Source organism: Anoplopoma fimbria, chromosome 21, assembly GCF_027596085.1.
Source record: "Anoplopoma fimbria isolate UVic2021 breed Golden Eagle Sablefish chromosome 21, Afim_UVic_2022, whole genome shotgun sequence".
NCBI lineage: Eukaryota > Metazoa > Chordata > Actinopteri > Perciformes > Anoplopomatidae > Anoplopoma > Anoplopoma fimbria.
Window position 1 is genome coordinate 3587060 of NC_072469.1, and position 25595 is coordinate 3612654.

A 25595-nucleotide genomic window follows, 5' to 3' on the forward strand; every position below is an offset into this window, starting at 1 on the left:
CTGCTGCTGTCTTACCAGCTAGCTTTTTGTTGCTAGCTCTCTCGTTCTGGCTGCCTAGTTGCTTGTCCCTCTGTGACAGAGAGTGCTAGAAGCAATATGGCAAGCTCTAGAGCCAGGAGTACACTAAACCACTGTTAACTGAGTTTTAAACAAATGTTAAGTTGTGTTTCGGCTTTTGTAATGCTGGGTTAGCCTGCCAGCTATTATAGTTATAGCAAAATCACCGCATGACACTGAGGTAGTAGGGAGTGACAAGGCTGGAAACGTGTTAGCTCTATGAATTGCTGAACACCATCTGCATCTAAATAGTATTTTAATGTTCATCTCTTTTAAATTTAAGGTGTTATTTATATGCAGTAATTAGTCAGATGTTACTCTTAGATGCAAGTTGTGCTAGCTCAGAGAGAGATTTGTGTCAAAAAACTGCAGTGTGTGTGTGTGAAAAGAGCACTTCCTCATCACACTCCACAACACAATGTCCTCCGGTAGAGCAGACGATTACATACAAATGAGACAGTTATAAAGGTTGAGAGTTTGGGCCTGTATCCTAACTGTGGTGAATGATGCAGCATGTTTGGACGGATAGCAATGCGTCTCCTCGTCCCCATGAGACTCTGGCTAATGAGGCCTGCGTCATGTACACCTCCTGCTGTCCACCCTCCCCAGCATCGCCTTCTCTCCTCCTCCTCCTCCTCCTCCACCTGTGTGTATATTTCTGCTGAGCTATGCATGGCTGTCTTTGTGGTGTTTGAAGCACATTATGATGTACAGTACAAGAGGACCTCTTATTACATACTCTTTCATTCATATCATATTTTTTTTTGTGCTTTAGAATCATATACATTCCAAATAGTAAAAACGTCTTAATGTAATTATTGATGCTTTTCTTTCTGTGTCTAAAGATCATCACTCTCTGAGAAGCAAAGTACTTTGAGTTCCTTTTGATGCTGATTTCCAACAATTCCCATCAACCAGCAGGGAGCTCAGTAAACTGAAATAATGACTGCAGTACATTTTAGGCTACTTTGGAGGTGTAAGTTGTCTTTTAGTTTGATTGTGGGGATCAGCATTTGGATGACACCCGCAATGAATTCCATTTTTTTACGTGACTGTTGCTTCGGTCTTCTCACTGTGTTGTCACTTCTTGAAAGAGATTGAAAGGGACAGAGTGTATTTCCTGTAGAAGGATCTTATAGCTGTGCCTAGCCAGTTGCATCTGGCGCACTGTAATCAAACCAATCACGCTGGTTGATGGTCAATGATTGCTTTCAGATTGGCTTGCCTTCACATAGCTCTCACTTCTTTTTTTTTACGGACACCTGCTGTAGCAGCAAGACTGCGAAACCTTGGAGATGGAAAGGAGACAGAGGGCTCGAGAAGCATCTGCTACCACTGTGAAATCACGACTGCACAGCCTCTGATCATTTCTAGTGGATGGACTCTAATTAGATCGCTAATTCATGTGCATTTCATTTGGATGGACGACTGGTCATATTTATCTTGCCTCAAAAAGAAAAAGCTCATCCTCCAGTGCACCTCCCCTCTCACAATTACTGTCACTTAACATAAAGGACATTTCGCTGCGTCATTACCAGCTGTTTTCAGTCGGTGTCTTTTTGAAACAACATGCCAGAGGAGCCCAAGTCCTGGGGCGGGTAGATAGCATTGCTGCCATAGTGGTTACATGTTAGTCGATTTCGAAATACACAGAAAAGGAATGTCTCTCATGTGACTGCGGGCCAGCAGAGCGTGGCCGACTGCAAGCCCGCCAAGTAAGGTCGGTCATACATGAGCGGGCAGGAGACGGGCAAGAGCACGAGAGCAGGTGTCACTGCCGTCGGATGTTTACAACTCTGCTGCAGACATGCCGAAGGATTCTGATTCCACCCCTCGCCTCTGACTAATTCACCCTGAGCTGATATGTCAGGAGGTAGAACATATGAACCCCTGAGTTCTTGTTGGGAGAACTCTTGTAAAGGGGCGTAGTTTCTTGCTGAACCAAGAAAGTGCAGCTTGACTTACTCACACTAAGAGGTGGGGATGGGGTGGGGGTGAGATCTGGTCAGGACCTAGTGTGTGTCTCACATGAAAGACTGTACAGTAGGTCCCGCCCTGCTATTGACTGCCATTTGAGCTGCCATTTAAAAAGGCCAGTGTGTAGCATCTAGGGGGATCTATTGTCAGAAATGGAATATTATATTATCAAGTATGTTTTACTTAAGTGTTTAATCACCTGTATTTACATACGTGGAGGGTTCTTTTCACGGAGCTGGCCTCCATGTTACTACAGTCACCTAGAACCCACAAACCAAACACTGGCTCTAGATATGCCCATTCACGTTTCTGGCGTCGGCCATCTTTCTGCTCGGCTGCGATCTGCAACCTCACCCCTAGATGCCGCCAAATCCCATATCCACATATCTGTGTTTTTACTCCTTAATTTCCGCTCTCTAGGCGGGTTGAGAACAATGCTATTTCAATGTATTCTGAGTGACAACATAAACATTGGGAATCTTCCAAACACTGACATTTATTGGATATGAGGAGGCTGATGTTTACAATTGATTGCAGTTACTCATCCTTGAAAGTGCTGACAAATATAAGCAGAGGGCAATCTTGCTGTCAACACTGATGCTCTTGTTCACTTACTGCATTTCTTCAAGTGCTCTTACAGGATGAATGCTACCGAGAAAGTAAATTACAGCAGGAGTGCTGACACGTGCTTTACCACCAGACAAGATTAGGATTTCAAAATGAGCAGTAAAAGCAAGAGTAACTGGATTCTTTTCTGTTTCCTTTTTTCAGCCCCTGGACTATGAAAGCAAGAAGGCGTACACATTTAAGGTAGATGCCTCTAATGCCCATCTGGATCCACGGTTCCAAAGCTTTGGGGCCTTCAAAGACACAGCAACAGTGAAGATTAACGTTTTGGATGTGGATGAGCCCCCGGTGTTCAATAAGCCCTCCTATGTGATGGATGTGTACGAGGACACACCCGCGGGCACCATTATTGGAGCGGTGACGGCACAGGATTTAGATGCCGGCAGCAGTCCAGTCAGGTAAAGTTAAACTCTTCAGTCTTACACTCTATACACTTCACACATGAGTTTTAGTAACAACTGTGTTGTTATATATACAATAAAAAGTCTGAAACATTTACACTGTGAAGTGTCTTCAGGTAGTTAAGACGGGCCCCACAGCAGGCTATTATGAAGTGCACGCTAGCTACAAGTTAAGAAACACAATAACACACACACCATTAGACAGATATATATATTTACCAACAATGTGTTGGATTTTTAAAGCCAATTCCTTAGGCTGTACTGGGTATAGCTCTGTTATGGGCTCCATAAAATAATGTGCCGCTAGGGCTTAAATGCCACATTTGCAAACCTTTGGTCATGATTATTTTATGCTACTCATGACTTATTTAAATTGTGTTTATTCGTGAACATGTTTTTTTTTTTTATTTGTCACTAGCAAACAGTCCAATTTTTCCATTCTGTGCCAGAAATGAATAGGAGTAAAAGGGGCATCAGAATGCAGAAAGGGCAGTATTGGGTTTATTTGTGAATATTTTAAATTTCTTATAGAAATTAGTTTGAAAAATACATTTTTACATTGCTGGAGATAGATGAATAAAAATAGAGAAAGATCGTTTAAAGAAGCGTCACGTATTCTTATGTCATCCAGAAGGAGTAGCTCTTTCTCCGGGGTAAATGCTGATAGTGAATGAAGTGGCTCTGACTCCACATCTTCATCTTGAGAGGCTTTACTATTGAACCAAATCTCCCTCGTTACTCCCGCGAGGATAAAGGAGCTAAAGGGAGAAGTACTGTGATACTGCAGCCAGTGATTGAAGGTTTAGGAACTCTAACCCATTCGTCAATGTCTCCAGTCTCCATTCATCAATGTCATCATGGCTTTAATCTTGAGAGTATTGTCAGCTTTACTCATCAGCGGACTAATCAATCTATGTAGAACGTTTGACATTGTCGTGTTAAATCCTGCTCGCGTCATCTCTTGGCAGCTCAGGATGTGTCGGCGACGTTATGTTACAGAGATAATATAATAACTTTATTAGTGGTCCCATATTTGCATATCTTAACCAGATATCTGTACTCTTAAAATGATAGAAAATAGATTTTTTAGAGTTCACTTTAGTTTGAAAATGAATCCATATATTCAGTTCAAATGGTTTGTATGTTTACTCACTACAAAGTATTGAATTAATACATACAATTTTCCCTATGACTTATTGTTATATAGAACAACTCAACTTTGGCTAACAGCGTCCCTAACTTACTCTTAACCAGCCACGCAACAGTTAATTGTTGGATACAGAGCACCTGTTGTTTTGTATTTTGAAAAATTAAACTTTATACCATTCTAAAGTCCCAGTTAACAGAAGTTAGTGTGCCTTGAGCTTCATTATTGTGACATATTCCTCAGTGAAATTGAATATTTGAGCCTTGCACAGTAACGAGAGGGATTTAAATCTGATCCTTTGCATTTGAAACGGGTTAAGAAGGGCGGTCCATGAATGTTGTGTGAGCTACAGAGGACTGTGGGTCCACGCTCACTTTCCTTGACGCTAACAGATGCAGATTGATTGATTGATAGACGTCATGATCTTATTAGTTGAAGAAGCTTACATATACTGTAGGATTTACCCTTTGGCTAACAGATAATTGTCTGTCATTTTGAAAAGTTTTGTTTAACAGGGGGTCCAACTTTCCATGCAGTTCAATAACGCTACTATAAGATTAGATATTTTGGTGATATATACAGTACCAGTCAAAAGTTTGGACACACCTTCTCATTCAACTACTTTGAAGAATCTAAAATATAAAACATATTCTGGTTTGTAGAGCATTTGTTTGTTTACCACATAATTCCATATGTGTTCCTTCATAGTTTGGATGTCTTCAATATTAATCTACAATGTAGAAAAAAATTAAAATTAAAATGAAGAAAAACCATTGAATGAGAAGCTGTGTCCAAACGTTTGACTGGTACTGTATATACATAACTCTGAGCACATTGTCTGTGTAGCTGTAAAGTGAAATGGATGTGTTATGTTTTTTGTCAGAGTTTTCTTTCATTCTGAATAATTTACTGCAAGTTAATGCACATAACACATTAAAAACACTGTTGAGTAACATTTCATACAGATAATCAGTTTGGTATGTCGGTACAGCCCTGCAGAAGCAAAGATACAGAAGGATGCAATGCAATTATAAGTATTTTTCATAAACACTAAAATTTATTTCATACATTTTGAGTGGTTTTCATAAAACTCAAACATTAATCCTCATCTCACAGAATTCATAGCCTAACAAAATGTCCCCAGGGTCCTAAGTCCTTTTAAAAAGCACTGTGCTGTAGACCGCTACTCTCTCCTGGGTAATATCAGGTGGGACATCCCGATAATATTTATTAGATATGACATGCTGGACTCAATCCGGATTCATACTCCCTCTCCCTCTCTTGCTATGTACATGTGACCACATAAGTACTCAGACACTTTCCTGTGTTCTAGCATAAGACTTGAGTGGCAGATAACAATAGACCGTCATTGGCAAAGACAAAAGAAGTGCATTCTTAAAAAATGGATGAGAAACCCTTTTGTTTTTGACCTACTCTCACAGCCGCTACTTTTGCTCAGGCACATTGTAGTAATGGTTCATTGAAGATGTATCGCTCAAGCGTAGCACAGATACAGCAAAGATACCTGTTGCATGCACAGAAGTTGTTTTATTATGAATATTTTATTCCACAGAAAACAAAAGAATAGAAGAAGTAGCAATCTGTACAAAAAGGAAGCGGATTTGTGTCCAGCACTTTAAATATTCATCAAAAGTACATCTGACATTGTTCATTTGTGTGCATTCGGAGAGCAGCCTTGCATTACTCACTTCAAAATGATAGGACCAATGACCCATCATGCATAGGGAATTATGCTTTTAGACTTGAGTCTCGACTGATTCTGCTATTTAGCAGTATAGAGCCGAGTTAACTCTAGCCGAGGAAACAAAGGGGCCGCATGAATTCTGCATCGTTGGCCGCTTCTCAGGAGCTTCCTGAAGTTTGAATGACTTTCAAAGACTGAGCTTTTGGCCTCTAAAATGGTGGTATCACACCGAAGACAGGAAGCTCTAAAAATTGATGGCTGTGGAAAATGAACACAAATTGTGCCTTTACTTTTTCTTGAATCACCTTTTGTATTGTGCGTAATCTTCTCTGGGCTGAATTAACAGTGCATCAGTTCAAAGTAGGTGATAAGGCCGTAATTAATTTTCATATCTGCAGTTCTCAGTACTCAGTTGAGCTTAAGTAGACTCTTTAGATCTATGATTTCTTTCTCACAACCGTTGATGAGCGCTATTCTCCTTCAAGATAACTGGGAGATTGATCCAATTACAAGTAAAACAGTTTCGATGCTTTCTATCTCACATGAATATGAAAAAAATGCAGTTTCTGTAAAATTCCTTTGCCATTTATCTTTACAGATTGCAAGTGCGGTGGTTTGGGTTTGTTTTCTTGCTCAAGGAAATTTCAAAACATTCATACTGTGTGATCTAATCTGTAGTATCCTGGGTGTGAGGCGGCCTGTCTAACTGCTGGGCCACACTGACGCTGAAACTTACCCTTCAGCAGCAGCTCGACTCCCATAATACCAACCGCCCAAAAAAGCGCTTGTGCCCTGAGGATAAATTGTGAACCATTGATCTTTTGAACCCTTGATGGGAGTTTGGCCGTAATATTTATCAAAGAGACTCACACCAAACTAGTTTGGACACGATCATGTTCACTTCAAGGCTGAGCGCCACACAGAGTTTAAGAGAGGACGTGGACGAATCAGAATTAAAAGCAGAATTTGAAGGAACCAAAGCTTGTAAAAAAAATCTACTGAAGTTTTTTTTTTGTTTTATTATTTTCATTCATGACTTAGGGGTTTTAATGTACTCTAGGCCTCTTTCTATTAATGACTCAAGTCCAGTTTGAGTCTTTATGGTGTAAAAAAACAAGCATGATGAATACTAATAGGAAATCCCCTTTAAAGATCAAATAGCTTGCCACGAGAAAGATCAGGCAGAATTATGGCATAGAGAGGCTGTCCTTATTATGGAAAGGTCCAGGCTCAAGCCCCTGAGCAATTAAGCATCTGTCCTGTGGAAGTCCCCACGAGCAAGGCATTGGACCCCCAACCTCTGACCTCCTTGTGAAGAAGAATAAAGCACAACAACATGTTTTCTCCTCCGGGAACTCCACTGACGATCACAAAATTATTAATGGAAAATAGCCTTTTAAGATCAAATAGCATGGCATGATGAATGGCGCTGTCAGTGGCATGCTGTTTGGTTTCAGATCTCTTTTGTATGTCATGGTTCGCATTCAGAGCGACTGGGCGAGACCAAAGATGCATTTCTGAGAGAGGACATTGCACCCTCTGTTCTCAGACACCAAACCAACATTTCATGCCTGTGTCGTACGTGGCGTGTGCGAGATTGATACGATTCCGACGGTTTCTAAAATTAATTTACGTTCCCCGAGAAATCCGTTTGCTCAGCATGGCCAAAGTACATGCGCCCCATTATAAGATTGGAATGCATATGCGTTCCTCAGCACATTTTCTGGAAATGACCATTCAGAATGAGTAATGAAGGCTCCGCCAACATTACATTACACCTAACTCATATACATGAGCCCTGAGGGGAAATCACTGGGGTTTAATTCTCTGGTTTATGCTGGAAATGGACGCCATTAAACAAACATTTTCTTTCAGGTATTCCATTGACTGGAAGAGTGACTTGGACAGCTACTTTGACATTGATCCAGTGGAGGGAACCATTTCTACCAACGAACTCCTTGACAGGGAGAGCATCGCCCGGCACAATATCTCCATCGTGGCGACCAAACTTAGTGAGTATGACATCAAGATCGATTGTGATTCATGCAGGTGTCGTCGTCCTTCCCCTGCCATAATCTGTGTGAAGGATTTAACACACTTTTACTCAAGTCAATAGTCAATCCCATTTTGCTGGAAAGTTTTATAGGTGACTATAAACCATGATGGCTCTCCCGGAGGGATGTATCTCCAGGACATTGTCTCCTCTAGTATACTCTCTTCAACTCTGTTATCATTTTTTTTTTACCATCTTTATTTTTAACACATTTGATGACATTGGCATTGGAAGGAAGCTTGTCTTGCCAGAGTCAACTTTTACTTACACCGCAGTAAAATGTGAACCTTCTAGAGCTTTACAGCGAGCAGATGCGGTGGCGTCACAGCATGTTGTGAAAGAAGGAGCAGACGCGGAGCTGCGGTTTTTAAGACGTGTCATCAAGCTAATTATGTTTTTATGAAGGAAGTGGAGCAAATTTCCGGATAAATAAGCAAATCCATCGTCATCAAGTCATCAAATCTGCTAAGAACCGTCAAAGTCATTATCCCAGAGGCTGGCTGGTGCTCAATCAAAATTACACGCGCTGTATATTCATTAGGACAGACTGTGAAATATGAGCCGTTAAAACTAGAGTCATTGTTGCCTTGGAAACTGATATTACTCACTTCCCTTCAAGGTCATGGTAGTGACATGCTAATTCTGTGTGTGTGTGTGTGTGTGTGTGTGTGTGTGTGTGTGTGTGTGTGATGTGTGTATGTATAGCTTTGTTTGGCCTTTGTGCATAAATGTCAGGAACTGGAGGATGAGGTAGACTGAAAGGATGTGGGGTTATGGATGGAGGGAGTCGGAGGTTTTTCAATACAAATGAGTTACATGTTTAGTTTATCAAACTTAATCTCACCCATAAACAGATACTACATTCATATTGACAACCTGTAGCATATGGGAAGAAGATTTTGATATTGGAAGCGTTGGTCTGGTTTCTGTTTTGTATTAACCAAACACATTTGAGCCGGCTCTGGTTGAATGCAGTTTAAAAAGTCCATTTAGAGAAAAAGAAGAGGCGGAACTCATTGGATAAAAAATGCAATCTGGGAAAACCCACTGGCTATCGTCTGAGGATGAATTAGCTAGTAAACTGGCTACTTGTGAGGCAATCCGGTCAAACACGTCATCTCTCAACTCCAACTCAAGTCTCACATCTCAAGTTCCTAATTGTTTTATTGGCTAAACTACCAAAAAGGAAGTCTTGGTCCGGATATCTAGTGGCTAAAACGGAAGTCCAGAAACATAGCCCATCGCTCTCAGAGGGTTATCTTTCATCTGACCGACAGGTGATTGGCTCCGAGATTGGTGTATAAATAGCAAGACATTTTAATGGCATTCCACGTGTCATGATGAATCTTTTTAGGTTCATAGCATGTTATTTTACGGCATGTTGTTACCGTGAAACAGTAGCAGTTAAGGTTTAGGCAGCAAAAACAACTAAGTTAGACTTTGGTTGTGCTTAAAATAATTAAATACTAAGTTAAACTTAAAAAGCACAACATTAGTACGGAAAACACGTCACAAACATCACTAACATAACACAGCAACCTAAACAGCGGTCTCCTTTTTGAAAGTCCTGTGTTTGTTCCCACCAGAAAGTTGTTTTTCTCACTTTTTATACAACGTCACTTGCTCTGAGCGTAGCATATTCTGTATTTTGTATGTCTGTGTTTGCATGGCAGTCAGTGCAGACTAGATGGCTTTAAATGCCACACAGATAGAAAGAAAGGCGCTGTTATTGCACGCCAAATGACTGAAGAATGTTTGTTCAACTTATCGACATTTGGTGAGGCCGAGCTGGTTTATCATACTTGATGCAGGAATTTTGTATTTGTATTTCTGCACATCTTGCCCTTCGCCCAACTTCTTATCACCTCCCCCAAGTCAGCCTCTGATCCAGAACTCTGCCCTCTCTGGTTCACCTCTAGAGACTAATTTCACCGTGAGAGAAATGAACAGGATTCACATCCAAAGCCAGTGTTAAAGAAAATAATGGTTGAACTGGTGAAATAGGGATGGAGATAAAACCCAGCAACCTTGAATTTGAATCCCAACTTTTGAGTTCATATCTGTTTTTGACCTTGCGTGAGATTTGGCAGAACTTTGTGCTCTGAGTGTTGGAGAGCTCTCACTGCTCCTCTGAGGTGCATTCTATTATCATCTTTAGGATGTTGCCTGCCTGTTATTCAGATTTAAAACCATGAAGAACAGCAATAAATGCTGAAGGACGACACCTTGAAAACCCACAGTAATATAATGCAATAATGCATTGTATGAGGAGAGGTCATGCACTGACCAAAAAAAAAAAAAACTGACATTTTTACTCTCTCTCTCTCGAGCACCCTCAGTTGGTTTTCAATAAATAGTAAATTCATGCAGAGCTCCACATTTGACCCGTTTCTGCGCCGACTGTGTGTCCTTGCTGCTAATGCTTTTCAAACACCCACACCTTTTATTGCCCATTACAGTGACTCAGGAACATATATATTCAACAATATGAGTTGTTGGATGACATTTGCCTCGAATAAAAGGCGTGTGTACACTGTTATGATTAGTACGACACCTGAGTCGGAGACTCTTCACTTCAAAAAAGCCTCAGAGATTAGTCCGGTCATTGCTAGACACTGCAGTCATGCAGCAAAATGAGAGCAGTCTCTGCTGCTCTCCCGAGACACAGTGCACAGCAGAAGCCGCGCTAAATAAGAGCCGGGGTTAAATTAACCGTTTTGGCATTTTAGCCCAGTGGCAATTTTTAGGAGTCAAACAGAGGGGAAGGGCTATTAAATGCAATAATAACCTTGGCAGGAGGCAATGAGGAAGCACGCTCTCTATCTATCTACAGCAATTGAGTCGAGTTTCACACCGAAGATGGAGTTTGTGTTGTGAGTTTGCTTACTTATTCTACCCAACGTTGCACTTTCAACAGATTGCTGAGCATACGGAATGTTTTTATCTGTGTTTTGCAGCACATTTTATAGATTTGTGGTTGATTGCTTGCTCGCTTGATTAGGTTCGTATTAAAATGAGCTTAATCAAAGGAATTAATATCCAGTAGAAGCAGTAAAAAGCAGGCAACCTCACGGCTGACTTATAAAGCATTCTGTAGCAAGACAGAATTCAGTCAAATTAAAAATAAATAGAGCATTTGCTATGGAGCTGAAATGCTGACTCCAGTCAGATTTGAATATAATGGCTATACCGTTGCTCCATCTAGTGGGCTGATAGATGTATCACAGATGACACTGAGAGGCAGTCAACAGTTATGGAGATGAGTTTTTGAGATGAGATGAGGGGGAAATCATACAATCTTGTATCCAGAAGCCCAGGATTTTAAAGACTTTCTTTTTTTATTTTTTTAAGAATTCATTGATCGAGATTTGAAGCCGTTCAAACTTTGTAGAGGCCAAAGAACTCAGGACCTCGACAGTATTTTTTGCTGGCTGAGCATCAATGTTAGTAGTTCAATCAGTGCAAAGCAGCAAATCCCATGCTCAGTGTCTTTTTCCATCAAGGTCGGACACAGGTTACTAACTGAGCTGTGGCTGCGTCTCCAATCCCTTTGAGGCGACTCCACAGATCCCCCCCCCCTCCTGCATTCTTCTAAACCACCCACCTAACCTACGCGCCCATGCACTGGCACTCACACAAACAAGTGCACACTAAGCCCCCTCACTGCAGTGCAAAGCCTATTCCCACACCAAATCCATAAAGTTTACCTTACTTGGGCTTTCGCACACAAAAAGAACATTTCCCCGTTGTGGCCCTGCAGTGAGGAAACATCGTAACAAACAACCCTGGATTCAAGTGGGTCCCTCTCAAGGGGGCTTTCACACTATAATTAATATGGGCTGCACATCTCATGGCTAAAACCCCTAACACATCCTGAGGAAAAAAAGCTTGTAAAGAAAATATTTTCTCTAAAGAGCCAAATTCAATAATGAGAGGCATGCTTTATTAGAAGTCAGCGCACGGGATGCATTTAGTGTGTGTTTTTATTTAATTCTCCTTCACACCGTCAATCAAAAGCTCCATAAAACAGCGGCGTCTGGGTGCAATTCATGCACCATCATGTTCCAGACACATCAAAGGTTTCCTAGCAGACACATCTAAGCAGAGCGAGCTACAGTGGGAGAGCAGTTTGGCGGTTTAGCACCCTCTCAAGGACACTCCGACTGGACACTAGGGCATGACAGCCTCCTTAACCACTTGGCCATCGTTCTTCAACAGTGATAAACCTTTCATGCTCAGGCTCATCTTGTGATGGTAGTACTTTCTGTATCCACATGATGTCAGTGCTGTGAAAAAAATATATGTTTTCTGCATTCATGTAACAGTGTGCACACTTTATTTAAACACCTTTCTGTTGTGTTTTCTTCTCCAGATAGTCCAGTTCTGACCAGTCGGGTGGCCGTCACCGTCAACGTGTTGGACATCAACGAGTTCCCGCCTGAACTCGCCAGTCCTCATGAGACCTTTGTTTGTGAAAATGCCAAAGTGGGACAGGTACTTTCATATTAACTCCCTTCTCTGCCTCATTCTGTGCACATGTCATGCGATCGTGGCATTTGCCGCAGCACTTTTTTTCGTGTTAATAAGTGTTGATTAAGCAGTGAGTTGACAACTGTTGATTGGAGTGTTGTTTTTCCTTCCGTTAAAGGTGATGCGGCTTCCAGGCCGTTATTAAAAAGTGTTCGAAAGGTGTGGATTTATAAATAAATGCTTGCAAAGAGTCTATATTTATACTTAGGCAGAAATAAATCTGATCTTGAGGTGTGTGGAGATATTTTTTTCAGCTTGTTTATAGCACCACATTGCTGTAATGTATACACATATTCAGCTCTCACTTTGACACCTAGCAGAAGGTGGATTTCCAGTTTTCTACTCAAGGTCACTTATAATAAAACCTTTTATTTCAAGGGAGTTCACAGAGAACCCTTCAGCGCAGACTATGAATCAAAATCTTGAGCGGATTGTGGCGTAGAGTTCGATTCAGCAGAAGAAGCAATCATAAAGCACAGCAGTACTTTGCATATCAGCATCCCAGAGTACATTTCAGATGATATATTTGAGATGCAGTGGAGAATTTGCCAGTGCGCATTGTAAACCACCTGTGCCTGTAAATTAGCCCATTAACCAGCATCTATATGCAGTTAGCGTTCCTTCCTTGGCAGTCTATCAAATTGCTGTAGACTCCTCATCACATGGAGGATGTTTGTGTTGGTCCTCGGGCCTGTCGCAATCAAAACAGCGGCTGTGCCCTGCATGCTAGGGCATCACTGTCTTCCTAACATGAAGTTGGCTGTGATTTTTTGTCATGTTTTCAGTCTTTAAGATTGATTTAGGACACTTGGAAATGTGGTTTGAGGCTAATTTGATGCTGGATTCTAAACAAATCAAATTCCAAATGCAAAAATAAGTTACCTATCCGAAAACTTTTACCTTCAATCAGCTGCTCGCTACGATGGGATGCTGACAAAGTAACCTTAACGTGTTGCAGAAGTACAACAAAGTATACAAAAAGACGAGTACAAGTCATAAAAAGGCAGAAAACAAATGCAAGAGTACACAACGGCAAACTTGTTTACAGATCAGCTGCAATCATCGTGCAATATGTTCTCTGTATTCCAAAGACATCACCTCTCTCCTCCTCCTCCCTTGCCTTCCAGTTCAGAACATACACTTTCTTCCAGGGCTTCCACAGCGTTATTCCACCAGATGCTGCGCACATCTGCTGGGTGATAAAGAATTGCAGAACATCTCTTGTAAAATCCATCACACGTGTCTCTAGATGATAATCTGCACTCACGCTGCTGAGAAACATACAAACCGCTTGATTTGGAGAGTCTCCCACTGTGCCACAACCTCCCATTGAAAATAAATCTGTAACCAGGACACAGCCAATCAAGAGAAGCAACTGACTATTTTCATGTAAATGTGTGGGACAATCAGAAGGGAGAGTGGCCTGAGACCTTAAAACTGAGATTTGCTTATTCAAATGGCTGTGGAAAAGTAATACAGCAGAATGTTTCCTTATTTCCTTATTTATTGCACTCAGAGTCATGACTGGTCAACTGGTCAAGTGTGAAATGAGAAAAGGCAACCACAATGGAAACAGTAAAACAAGAATATTTACTGCTGTTAGGTTCTTCGTATTAGATATACTAAGGACAGACAGTGCTATTATGTGTTCCTCGCTCTGTAATGTATTTCATTTCACAGGCGTTTTATAATGCCACATTGAAATGCTAACCCACCGAATCAGTCTTTTATGCTGGCATAATTACATTTACATTTACAGCATTTAGCTGGCACTCCTAATCTAGTGCAAAAGCAAAATACACTCACAGCTATTAAACGTATACAATAGAACCCAGCAGTTACAGCGTCCACCGTTCCACTTATGATCGAGAAGAGGTGGGAAGCACTTTAGTCCAAGAAAAGGAGCATTTTCCTTACTATAGATAATAAATAATAGTGTAATTAGAAAATCAAACACACCTTATGGCTTTCAAAGGCTAATGCCAAATGCTGATGATGAATTCCCCTCAGAGGGATTAATAAAGTATGCCTGCTTTCTTCTTTTTTTAGCACTGAAGCTGATAGACCGTGTCATTCTCTACACATATTTCCATATACTTAGCATTTAAAAAGGTGCCTAATATGAAATTCAGAGGATATCTATTGCCTCCACATGGCTCTCACCATGGCGACAGCTAAGCCGGCAGCTAGGGGCTAACATTGATCACGGATCTAACAGTGCTGATAGAGCTAACAGTGTTTACACAAGGGGGAAGTTAGAGCATCTTTGGGTTCTGTACTGTGACATTTTCCCCAGTGAACCTGAATCTTTGAGCAGTGCACAGATGAAAGAAGGATTTTAGTCAAATCATTTGTATTTGATTTTGTTATAAAAGTGGTTGGGCCTAAAATGTAGTGTGATACGGAGCTGCAGAGGACTGTGGCTCCACACAAATCTCCCTTGTCGCTAACTTGCAGATTGATTGCTGGATTATTGTTTAACATTTTCTTTATAATTCTATGTAAACACTTCATATTTCGTTTTACAGGAAGAAGAAATGATTGGATTTTGATATAAAGATACAAAAACATTTGTTTTTTCATATATTTCAAAATATTTGCAAAATATGACTTTAAGGGATCCTTCAACAAATAATGATAATGTTAAATAGAAACATCACAAAACAATTCTAAAAATGAAAACAATATTGAAATAATTGTGGTAGTGTGTAAGGTTTATAGTTGATGAATCAGTTGGGCAGTTGAAAGATAATTCATTATTGACATTATTATCATATTTTGATTAGTCGGTTGTTATTTGTAAATGCAATCTTCTAAATTGTCAATGATATGCTGCTTTTGTCTTTTTCCTGTTATGTGAATTAAATACATTTGGGTTTTTTCTTTGGACAGACAATAGTATAGTTGGACAGGAAAGGATGGGAGAGAGACATGTGTGTTACATACATCACAGGTCCCTGATCAGTTAGAATCAAATCAAGTACACATCAGCTTTATGGGATGCAACTGCTTGTCCTCTTGACTCCCCTCACAACATGCAATTTCAAAACATCACTTTGTGGTCAATTTTGATGGACATTAGACAAAAGACTGATGGATTAAATGCAAGTGAAAGTAATTGCTATTTGTAGTTTATTCATCACCAAGCTAATTTGGTGGCTAGAAAATCAATAGTGCAAAGTGTGCATCTGCTGTGGGGAAAACAACAGAGCGCTCATCACACCTGGTGTCACGTTAACTCCTCTGGAGGGAATTGTATTCAAACGCTGAGAGCGGAGAGCGACACAGTCGGGGGTGATGTAACAAAGCAGGAGGGCTGATTGGTGGCTGCTGCACCAGGGCCGAGGCATCAGGTCTGCAGCAGGTCAAGCCCGATGAGCGGGGGGAGCGGACTGGTAGCACAGCCGGTTGCATGTGAAGCTGTGAGACGTCAGCAGTCTGGTACAGAGGCGGCTGAATCAGCAGCGTGTGTCTGGCAGAGTGGAAGAATCTGATGTTGGTTCACTAAATGCACTCACGCATTTTCAAATACAAGTCATCCTGTTTGTTGACGTGCTGTAGCTGTTGGATTTATCCAATTGTGTCTCTTTTCTGTGGGTTATTTTGGGATGTCAGCTGGAGTTGGCCCTGTGCTCTGAGAGGATGTTCTGTAGTACAATAGATACAATACCTGGTTTCTGTTCATGACCCATGAACAAGCTCCAGCAGTTTTGAATTAACTGTATCCATCACACTATGTGCCGAGGTGATCTAGAAATTGCTCAGCAACTGTATCCGAGAGACATTCACTGCCTTGTTTCAGCGCTGACAGGTCTGACATGCAGTCAGTTCAGGACTCGTTGACGCTTCTGTTCAATGTTGAATAATTTCACATTTTCTGCCAGAACATTTTGACCTGTAGGAGTTTCATTTCCCATTAAAGAGAAACATTTTACACTGGTTAAAAACAAACCTTCCAACTGTACAAATCTAGACAGCCTAGTTTTCCGTCTACCGGTGAGAGGCAAGTGAGAGAAGAACGCCTTCCTTTTTATGATCAAAGAACATGCTTTTTATTTTTATTTTTAACAGGTCATTCAGACTTTCAGTGCAAAAGACCAGGATCTATCGACTGCTGGACAACAGTTCTCCTTCAAGTCACCAAAGGAGGACATGAAAAACAAGAATTTCACCATCCGGGACTTTGGAAGTAAGTGCTCCTGTATTTTGGTGACATGGCACATCAGCACAGTACAGTGGGAAACAGCAGATTGATTTATGAATATATAATCTATTTTTATTTCTATTCATGTAGGGGTTATTTGACCAGGATATTCCCATTGAGATTTCAAATCTCTATTTCAAGGGGGTTCTGTCCAAAACAGAAGCATATACAGTTTCAATACAAACAAGTAAAAAAAAAAAAAAGGAATCTCATTTAGAAGAAACAAGAGCTATTTCCACATAAAGGAAATAGCTGTTTGCCTCTGTATCATGCGGCCGATCCACCCGGTCACAGCTTCTTTCTGTCCTGGCCCCTCAGTGGTGGAATGAACTCCCCACTGACGTCAGGACAGCAGAGTCGCTGCCCATCTTTAACCTCACCTCTTCAAGAAGTACTACCCTGAGCCTTCCTCGTAGCACTTATTGCATTCATACTAGTTGTTGCACTTACTGTATTCGTATCAGTTCGCTGCACTTATTGAATTCGTATTTGTTTACTGCACTTATCCTATTCGTAGTAGTTTGTAGCACTTACTGTATTCGTATTAGTCTGTTGCAATTATTGTTTTCGTAGTAATTTGCCTCTGCACTATACTTTTGCTCTGGTTTATGCTTTAAGATGCTTGTTTAAGAAAGGAGATGCACTTATGACTTCTGGTGACTAGTAGTTCTCTTGAATACCTATGTTGAATACACTTCCTGTAAGTCGCTTTGGATAAAAGCGTCTGCTAAATGACTGTAATGTAATGTAATGTATCAAAGCTCTGAATATCACATAGATAACCTTAAAAGCAAACAGCAAATTACGTAACACTTATTTTAACACTTTATGCATCTTCATTTTCTTAAGTATGGAGACCACATCACTCACAGCGTGACTCTTGAGAAATTCCAATTTAGCAGTATGAATGATAAAGAAACTGTGCCTGCAGTCAATTCTGGTTTCTCAGAAAGAAATCAAATGGTAAAAAGAAACATTTTTTTTATAAAAGACACAGCTTACTACAACACAGCTTTAAAATATATGGGAATGATATGGAAAGTGTCCTTGATTGTGATAGAATAACCTACTTATTGTTTATTGTTAACAGCAGCTTAATTCGGGGGCAAATAATCCAACAAATAGAACCATTATTAATGACATCTGTATCTCCTCATCAAGCTAGTTAGTGTGGAATTAGCTCAACCATTTGCTATTTGAAAAGGCTGTTGCTCATAGCTCATGGAGTGACACCTCCCACTGCTAAAAATAAGTCAAACATATGCAGTCAGACGTTGTCTTATGATAAGGGCATATATGACACTCTGCAGTGCGCTCTGGCCGAGCCCTTTGAAGTCTAACCAGGAAGACGGGTAATGAAAAAATGGGACATGGCAGGATGAGGCCAGGGAAAACGAATGCATTCACCATCCTCGACAACACCAGGTCCGAACCTCTGATCCAGTTTTACCTTTTGGACACACCGTCTTGCAGTTTCCTGAACTGCCAGAGGCGTCTGCGAGCACACTCTCCAGATACAGAGGGAGATCTGATGGGCAGGGACAGGAAGCACAAACACCACAGGCACCGCAGGACAAGAGAGGGAGAGAGAGAGAGAGAGCACAACATGCAAGGTGTGCTAAAAGGCCTGACCTGTCAGGAAAAAGTCCCAGGCTCCGTCGGTGGAACAGAAACCCGGCCTGACAGGGGTCAGACGCTCTAGCTGTAGCAGACAGACCCGGGCAGGTCCGACCTGACACGTTCCCTCTCCTTCATACGCACTGTCGACCTCTGTTCAGCTCGCCCACCCTCACACCTCCGGCTGTCTTCCCCTTTTGTGTGTTTTTATTTATTTGCTCTATCTATCATCTCTCATTGCTAATCTGCTGTTTCTCTGGAGTGATGCTGCCTGCGCTCAGAGATAACAAAATAACAACCGATCCCAACAGTTCGACCCCGACGCGGCAACGTGGAAGCAAAACGCTTTGCAGTGTTTCGGGGGGGAATGATGCACTGGGTGTGGTTAGGCTGTACGGGCTTTTAAAGAAAGCGGCGTAAAACGGGGAGAGCTTTGATGAGACCTCTCTTTGATACGTTTCTCATCACATTCAGGGAGGCACATTTGGAAGAGGATTTGATATCAAACATAAAGAGTTATCAGACATTGAAAAGTTTTATCTCCCTCATACTTGGACCTCCAGACTTGTAATGGAGCTCAGGAGGATTGTTCCGATTGATGTGAGGTTATACTCGGGGGGGGGGGTATTTTCTTCTGCTTTGGTCAGAAAACTCTCTAACCTGTGTAGATCAAGGACTAAGCTCTTGCTGCACCACTTCAGGCCTCCCCATGCAAATTTGGAAGATTCCTTTAATCTAAGACCACATGCCCTTTGAAAAAAAAGATAAAAAAACGCCTGCTTTTAAGATTTCTTTTTGATTCCCCCACCCCACCCCCCATCATCTAGACAACACAGCTGGAATTGTGACAAAGCGGAATGGCTTCAGACGGCGTCTTCAGGAGATCTACTTCCTTCCCGTGGTGATTGACGATAATGGCTACCCTCCTAAGAGCAGCACCGGCACCCTGACCATCCGAGTATGTGGCTGCGAATCAAATGGCTCCCTGCTCACCTGCAGCGCCGAGGCCATCTTTCTCCCCGTGGGTCTCAGCACGGGAGCTCTGGTCGCCATCCTTCTGTGTATCATCATCCTGTTAGGTGAGACTTTCTGGCTTGTAAACATTGTTCGTTGAAGCACAGGGTCATTTGTGATCATAAAGGTAACATGGAGTTGTTATGTGTATTACCTCAGTGCTACAGCCCTGATCTTTAACACTAACCTTTTTTCAGAAATGATTATTGTTATCATTTGTCTCAGTAAGCTGTGTTCTCTTCTGACCTTAATGCATTATTCTGTGTTGGTGGTATTGGTGGAGAATATAACAATTGTTTTAACCTTTGCCAGTGATTTGTTTTTTCTTTGGAGTTTCATTTATGAAAAAAAGAATATTTAGACACTATATTAACTGCAATTACCTTCAGAAAGGGTCCATACAAATACTTTTTCCAAACAAGCAAATATGTGGTGTCTCAGCAAATACATATCATAATTTCAATTGACATGTAAGGGGAATTTGTACCTTTAAACTCTGCCCTGGAGTAGTTTTTAGATTTTTGATTGGCTTGTGATGTAAAAGTTTCACTTCAATGTAAGACACTGAACTTGACACCTGAAATACAATATCAAACAGCCAGATCTATAAAATGATTTTACACCAATCCAAACATGCTGAGCTGACCGTCTTGGTCTGGCGTCTCTCCAGGAGTGTCCGCAGTTAATTATAGAACCCATATGAATTTAGTCATTCAATGAGACATTCAAGATTGGAGGGAGGGACGCTTGGCTCTATAAACTAAATCCAATCTTGCTGCTCTGTGGCTGCTTCCCAGGCTACAGCTTTTACATTTATCAAGGTCATGGTTGTAAAACTCCTCCTTCATTCTCCACTATTAATGTCCAAACTCATTTACATAGCCGAAAGGACGTAAATGTAGCTTTATGGGATCATTTTCTGAAATATGAATATGAGATGGTAGGTTGTTACGGAAGCTCCTGTTTTACAGTGTTAGTCAAGGGTAGCCATGACCTCTGAATTAAGCTGTATTTACTTTTCCCTATTTCTCTCTAAAATTTACTCCAGCAAAGTATCCACTGTTTGATTCCAGCTACGTCTCATCATAAATCCACTTTCGTTATCTTTATGCATGTATTCATGTGAAATAACTGCTTAAATTGCATTGTTTTATATGCGAGCGAACATAAAAGCGGAGGGCTGATTGTTGTGGTGTGCTGTAGAGCTGTGACGGTGTGTTCGCTTCATCTCAGAGGAATGTCTTCAAAGCTTCAAGTCAACTCGCTCCAAACTGTCACGCTGTCCCTGTGAAGGATAGTGGCGGGGAAAATCCGAACTCACGCTGAGAACATTTCCACAGAGCCACTTAGTTCCTGTGCAGGATTTGTCAGGTTGACCCAGTTGTCCTGTGAGGGGAAACGATGAGGTAAATGAAACAGATCAGCGCATGGGACTTTCATCTGCATTGCTGTTTCTACCCAAACCCATGTGGATTGGCTGCACATGGTGACAAGCTGTGTTCAACCAGTGTGTCCTCCAATAACTGGCTGTTGTTGAAGTCTACGTTGGTGCCACTGGGGGGAGCTGGCACACTATACATAGGTAGATAAAATCAGATGGCAGTACAGGGAGGCAGAGAGGAAGTGAGATTCAGCGAGGATGAAAGGAAGAGACCTACTTAAACCCTTTTTTTCCAGTGTGAATGTATTTATTGGACTCATTCACGTGAAAGATTTCGGTTTCATCCCGGCCATTGCTCTTGTGCCTAGATGCGACAGTATATTAAAAACCCAAAGGAAAACTATATATTTTACTGCGTATTCCACCCAGCAGACAGAGAGAGGGACACAGGGGGAGACAGATTGCCCTGACAGGAGAAAGGAAGAGAAGGAAATGCAATGTAACATTATGTGTTGAAAAATCCCACTGTGGCACTACAGTGTCTACAATATGCAGAACCTCTGGCAACCTCTGAAGTGTTGTGTGAAAAAAGAGTAAACTGTGTGCTTTGGGTATATTCTCAGAGGTACAATATCACCCAACAGTGCTTACAGTTCCCGTGCTATCTATTAAAAGCATATAATGCTGCCAGCACGCTTCATTTGCCTTCAGCCACAAAAGCAGAACTCCCTGAAGGCATTGAATTGCAGGTCAAACTGGGATGAAAACACGGTTTTAGATGTCTAGGTTACTTACAACCATAGTTTCAGTGGGATTGCATTTACTGTATCTCAGTGTGTTGCAGGGTTTGACTAAATAATAATAATAATCCAGCTGAAGCATAGGTAACATGTCAACCAGACATCTAAAATGCTCCACCGCCGTGGTAGCGTCCCTGTGAGGCTGTACTTGGGCACAGTGGTGCTTTGAGCTTACTGTCAACACCTGAATGCTAACATGCTAACGATGACAATGCTCGCATGCTGCTCTTTATATTCTTATCTTAGTTTGTAAGCATGCAAAAGATAGACAAAGTAAAGCTGAGGCTGCTGATGAGAAGGTCACTAGTTTTTCACATGCATGTATGGGGCCATAAACAACAATGAAAATAACGTTTAGGCCTGGTGGCACTAGCTACAATGTCAGGGGATTACAGAAGTCATAACAATGTATGCTGAGTAGGGTTATGAGTATGTGACAGATTTTATGGCAATCCATCCAAAAGTTGTCTGGACTTTTTACCTAAAAAATAAAAAAGCTCAGCACACGATGGTGCCATGTGACAATTCACCAAAGCCATTAGGGTCCATCCTCTGGGGACCTGCAACGTCTGCACACAAATCCATGGCATTCCATCCAAAAGCTGTTTAAATATTTGAGTCTGGACCAAAGCGGTGAAGCGAAAGACCCGGCCATCCAGAAGTGATGGCTTAACAAATAAAAAACATCAACCGAATTTAGCCCAGTTTTAAACTAAAGAGCATAATTTGTACCGCACAATCGCTTTTTTCTGACAGCAAATATGTTTAAGGCTCAGTTATGTGGGTGTGTAATAACAGTGGACTAACATGTAATTTTCTCGATTTGTTCCCTCAGTAATCGTAGTCCTCTATGTGGGCTTGAGGCGACAGAAGAAAAAGGAAACCCTCATGTCATCCAAAGAGGACATCCGGGATAATGTGATCCACTATGACGATGAAGGAGGCGGTGAGGAGGACACGCACGCGTTTGACATGGGGACACTTCGCAACCCCAAGGTTGTCAAAGAGAATCTGTTCCGCAGGGACGTCAAACCTGAGATGAAGAGAGGTCCCAGGGCGCCGGTGTCTCAGGACAGCGCCGACATGCGAGATTTCATCAACCAGCGTCTGAAAGAGCACGACGTGGACAACGCAGCACCGCCCTACGACTCCCTGGCCACGTACGCTTACGAGGGCGACGGCTCTGTGGCAGAGTCGCTCAGCTCCATCGACTCTCTTGCCGTAGACCTCGAGGTGGACTATGATTACCTCAATGACTGGGGGCCCCGCTTTAAGACGCTGGCAGGGATATTTGGGGATCAGTCAGAAACTCAGTCGGACTCAACCACCACGGAAAATACACATTGATGTTATTCACAGACTTGAAAAGCAAATATGTAACAATGTTCTTTAAGTTGATGTCACACACACACACACACACACACACACACACACACACACACACACACATTTTCCCATTGTTTTCCTCCCACGTTGTCAGTTTTCATCTTTTCCAGCTCACCGTTTTCTATTTTATTTGGTACTTTACCATGCTCAGTCCCAAAATTGTAAAAAAAAAAAAAAAAAAAAGAAAAAGAGGGAATATATGGTAACATGATTAGATGAGCCAAGCAGCCAATCAATTACCTTACAATTGAATGTTCTTGTCTTATATTTTGATACCTGTTGGGGAATACGCATACATACGGAAATGTTGTCATTTCCTAGAACATCCTTAAAAGTGCCTCAATATTATTGTTCTTTCACTTGCTATTTCATGCCACATATCCAGTGTTGTTCTTTCAAACCCCATAGGTTAAGCTGATTCAGTCAGCTCTCTGTGCTCTGTCTGAAGCATCTACCATGACCACTGTCAACTCTGTGGGGACAATGAAGTGGCCCGAGTTTGGCCAAAGATGTTTTGAATGTTATTTATTGTTCTATTTATTTATTGGCTGATTGAGTTTGATTAGATTTTGTGTATTTATCTATTTATCTCTCAGTCATCACTCTGTAATTTTTTTATTTTTGGAGACACTCGAGGAATTTTGTAATTAAAAAGGCCCACATGAAAATGTATGTTTCTGTAAGGTGGGTCCTGTGAATAGACTTGTACTAGAGTTGTAAAAAAAAAAGATTAGGGCTAAATACTGCAGTTCAGTCATGTAATAAACACAGTTTTCTTAAATAAATTGCACTTGGACAAAATCCCTTTCTGTGTTTACTTATTTTGCTCACATGTGTATCAATCATAAATGCTCAGCTACAATGATGACCAAGGTTAACATGTCCTGCATATCAGCATTTTAACAAAGTCATTGTGATTGTTAATATATCGTTGCTAGCATTTAGCTCATAGTAGCTATTTTAACTCATAGTAGCTCAAAGTACAGCATAACAGAGCCACTAACCTGGCTGCAGAAATGATCTCTTCAATCCCTACCTTTTATATTCCTTTGATTTTATATATATATGTTTAAATTGCACCGTCTGCATTGCATGTGAACTTCTGTACCAAATCCCACCATCAAGACAGCCCAACCTTCCTGGAAGAGATAAATTACTTTACAGTTGACTGGTTTTCTCCAGACAAATCGACAAACACATGCTTTCAAAGTGAGTGTTTCCGGATTTGGCTAAAAGTCCCCATGCCAAGGAAAGGCAATCAAGTTGCAAGAATTACAAGTCACACCGAAGCTTCGGTAAGTTTTAAAATGGGCCAATTTCCCCAGTCATTGAATGGAGTAGCTCAGACCTTTCCTTCCATGGTCTGGTGACGACGTAATGGAAGGTCTGGATGAAAGCCAAAGCAGTCAGTGACATATAATGCATAGCATCTACCAATGGATGCGAGGTGATTCCCCTTTCTGTCTCTCTCTATCACATCCAATAGGTATCCCTCAAGGCCGAGCTTCAGCAAATGTGCAATGAAGTGTTTGAATTGACATTAAGCAATCTATGACCCTTGAAGACAGCAGGAATTACAACAACAGTGACATAACTGACCTTCTACACCCATACCATCCTTTTGAGTTATGGTGGTCTGAAACTGACACCAACAATGTAGACTCATTTTCAAAGGAGAAATTAGTGATTTAGAGCTAATTAAAGCAGAAATCCAACAGATATATCAACATAAAACAAACTACAGAGATGATGGAAACTGCCCATATCAAAAAAAAGCATTGACCAGAGCTAACTTAAAATACCAATATGTATGTTTTCCCCTTGTGGTCATGCAAAGGTGGAAGCAGTGTGAGGCTGTAGCACCATAAAACCTCCTTTTGGTGGGGATGGTTGAGGAGGGTTTCTTTTAGCCCTGACTACAATCTTTCCCTAACCCTCACCACAGAGATATGACAGTGCTGCTCTGTATTTGACTTTTTGTGGCTTCATAACAAAGAATTTAGCTCAATAAAACTGTTTATTATTAACAGATGATATGTGACGATAAAGTCTTGACAGAGTCTTTGGCGCTTGGACTCTACGGGGAGATTTCTTATCGAGGGGTGTCTGCCCTGAGCATCAGCAAGATAAACCCCACCCCCCCGTGGAGTCCAGACACTGGTGGTGGTGGTGGTGGCTGATGAGGCTGATAGAATGATGAGTTGATGAAGGTGGAGGCGCAGATGGGGAGGCGGAGGGGCGCCCAGCAGCAGCATGAACGTACTGAAGGTAGAGAGACAGTCATATTTAAAAGAGACAGCAGCAAGATGATAGGTTAGTTAACGATTTTAATTGTGCTATTGGATTGAGGAGACCAGCTGATATCATGATACAACATCTCAACATCTACATGATTAATTGGCTCCAAATTTGGTACAGGCATTAATGGATTTCAGGCAATCTATCCAAATGACTTCAGAGATCTCCTGACTATTCCTCTAGAGTTTTCATGAGGTTGACATTAGTGGTTTGAGTGGAATGTCTTGATACATATCAGATGGATTGCCATACAATTTGGGATGCCATGTCCTCCTCAGGAAAGATTGTAATCCCTTTAGATTTCCTCAATCGCCCCTAATCAGGTCCAAACCTTTCCAAAATTGAATGACCAAATATCTCTCAAAGTAATTACATTCCCATCTTTCTCAGCTGTTATT

At 41.4% G+C, this 25595-nt stretch overlaps 1 protein-coding gene across 1 annotated transcript in view; it reads left to right on the forward strand.

Annotated features, from left to right (window-relative positions):
• The window catches only part of LOC129110522 (cadherin-12-like), a 59220-nt gene extending 36360 nt beyond the window's left edge, over positions 1-22860 (forward strand). The window contains exons 6-11 of the mRNA XM_054622605.1: positions 2806-3059; positions 7790-7926; positions 12340-12461; positions 16569-16686; positions 19146-19397; positions 22349-22860. Of these exons, the coding sequence (XP_054478580.1) occupies positions 2806-3059; positions 7790-7926; positions 12340-12461; positions 16569-16686; positions 19146-19397; positions 22349-22860 (1395 nt within the window). The remainder of the gene's footprint in view (positions 1-2805; positions 3060-7789; positions 7927-12339; positions 12462-16568; positions 16687-19145; positions 19398-22348) is intronic.
• The last annotated feature ends 2735 nt before the right edge of the window (positions 22861-25595 follow it).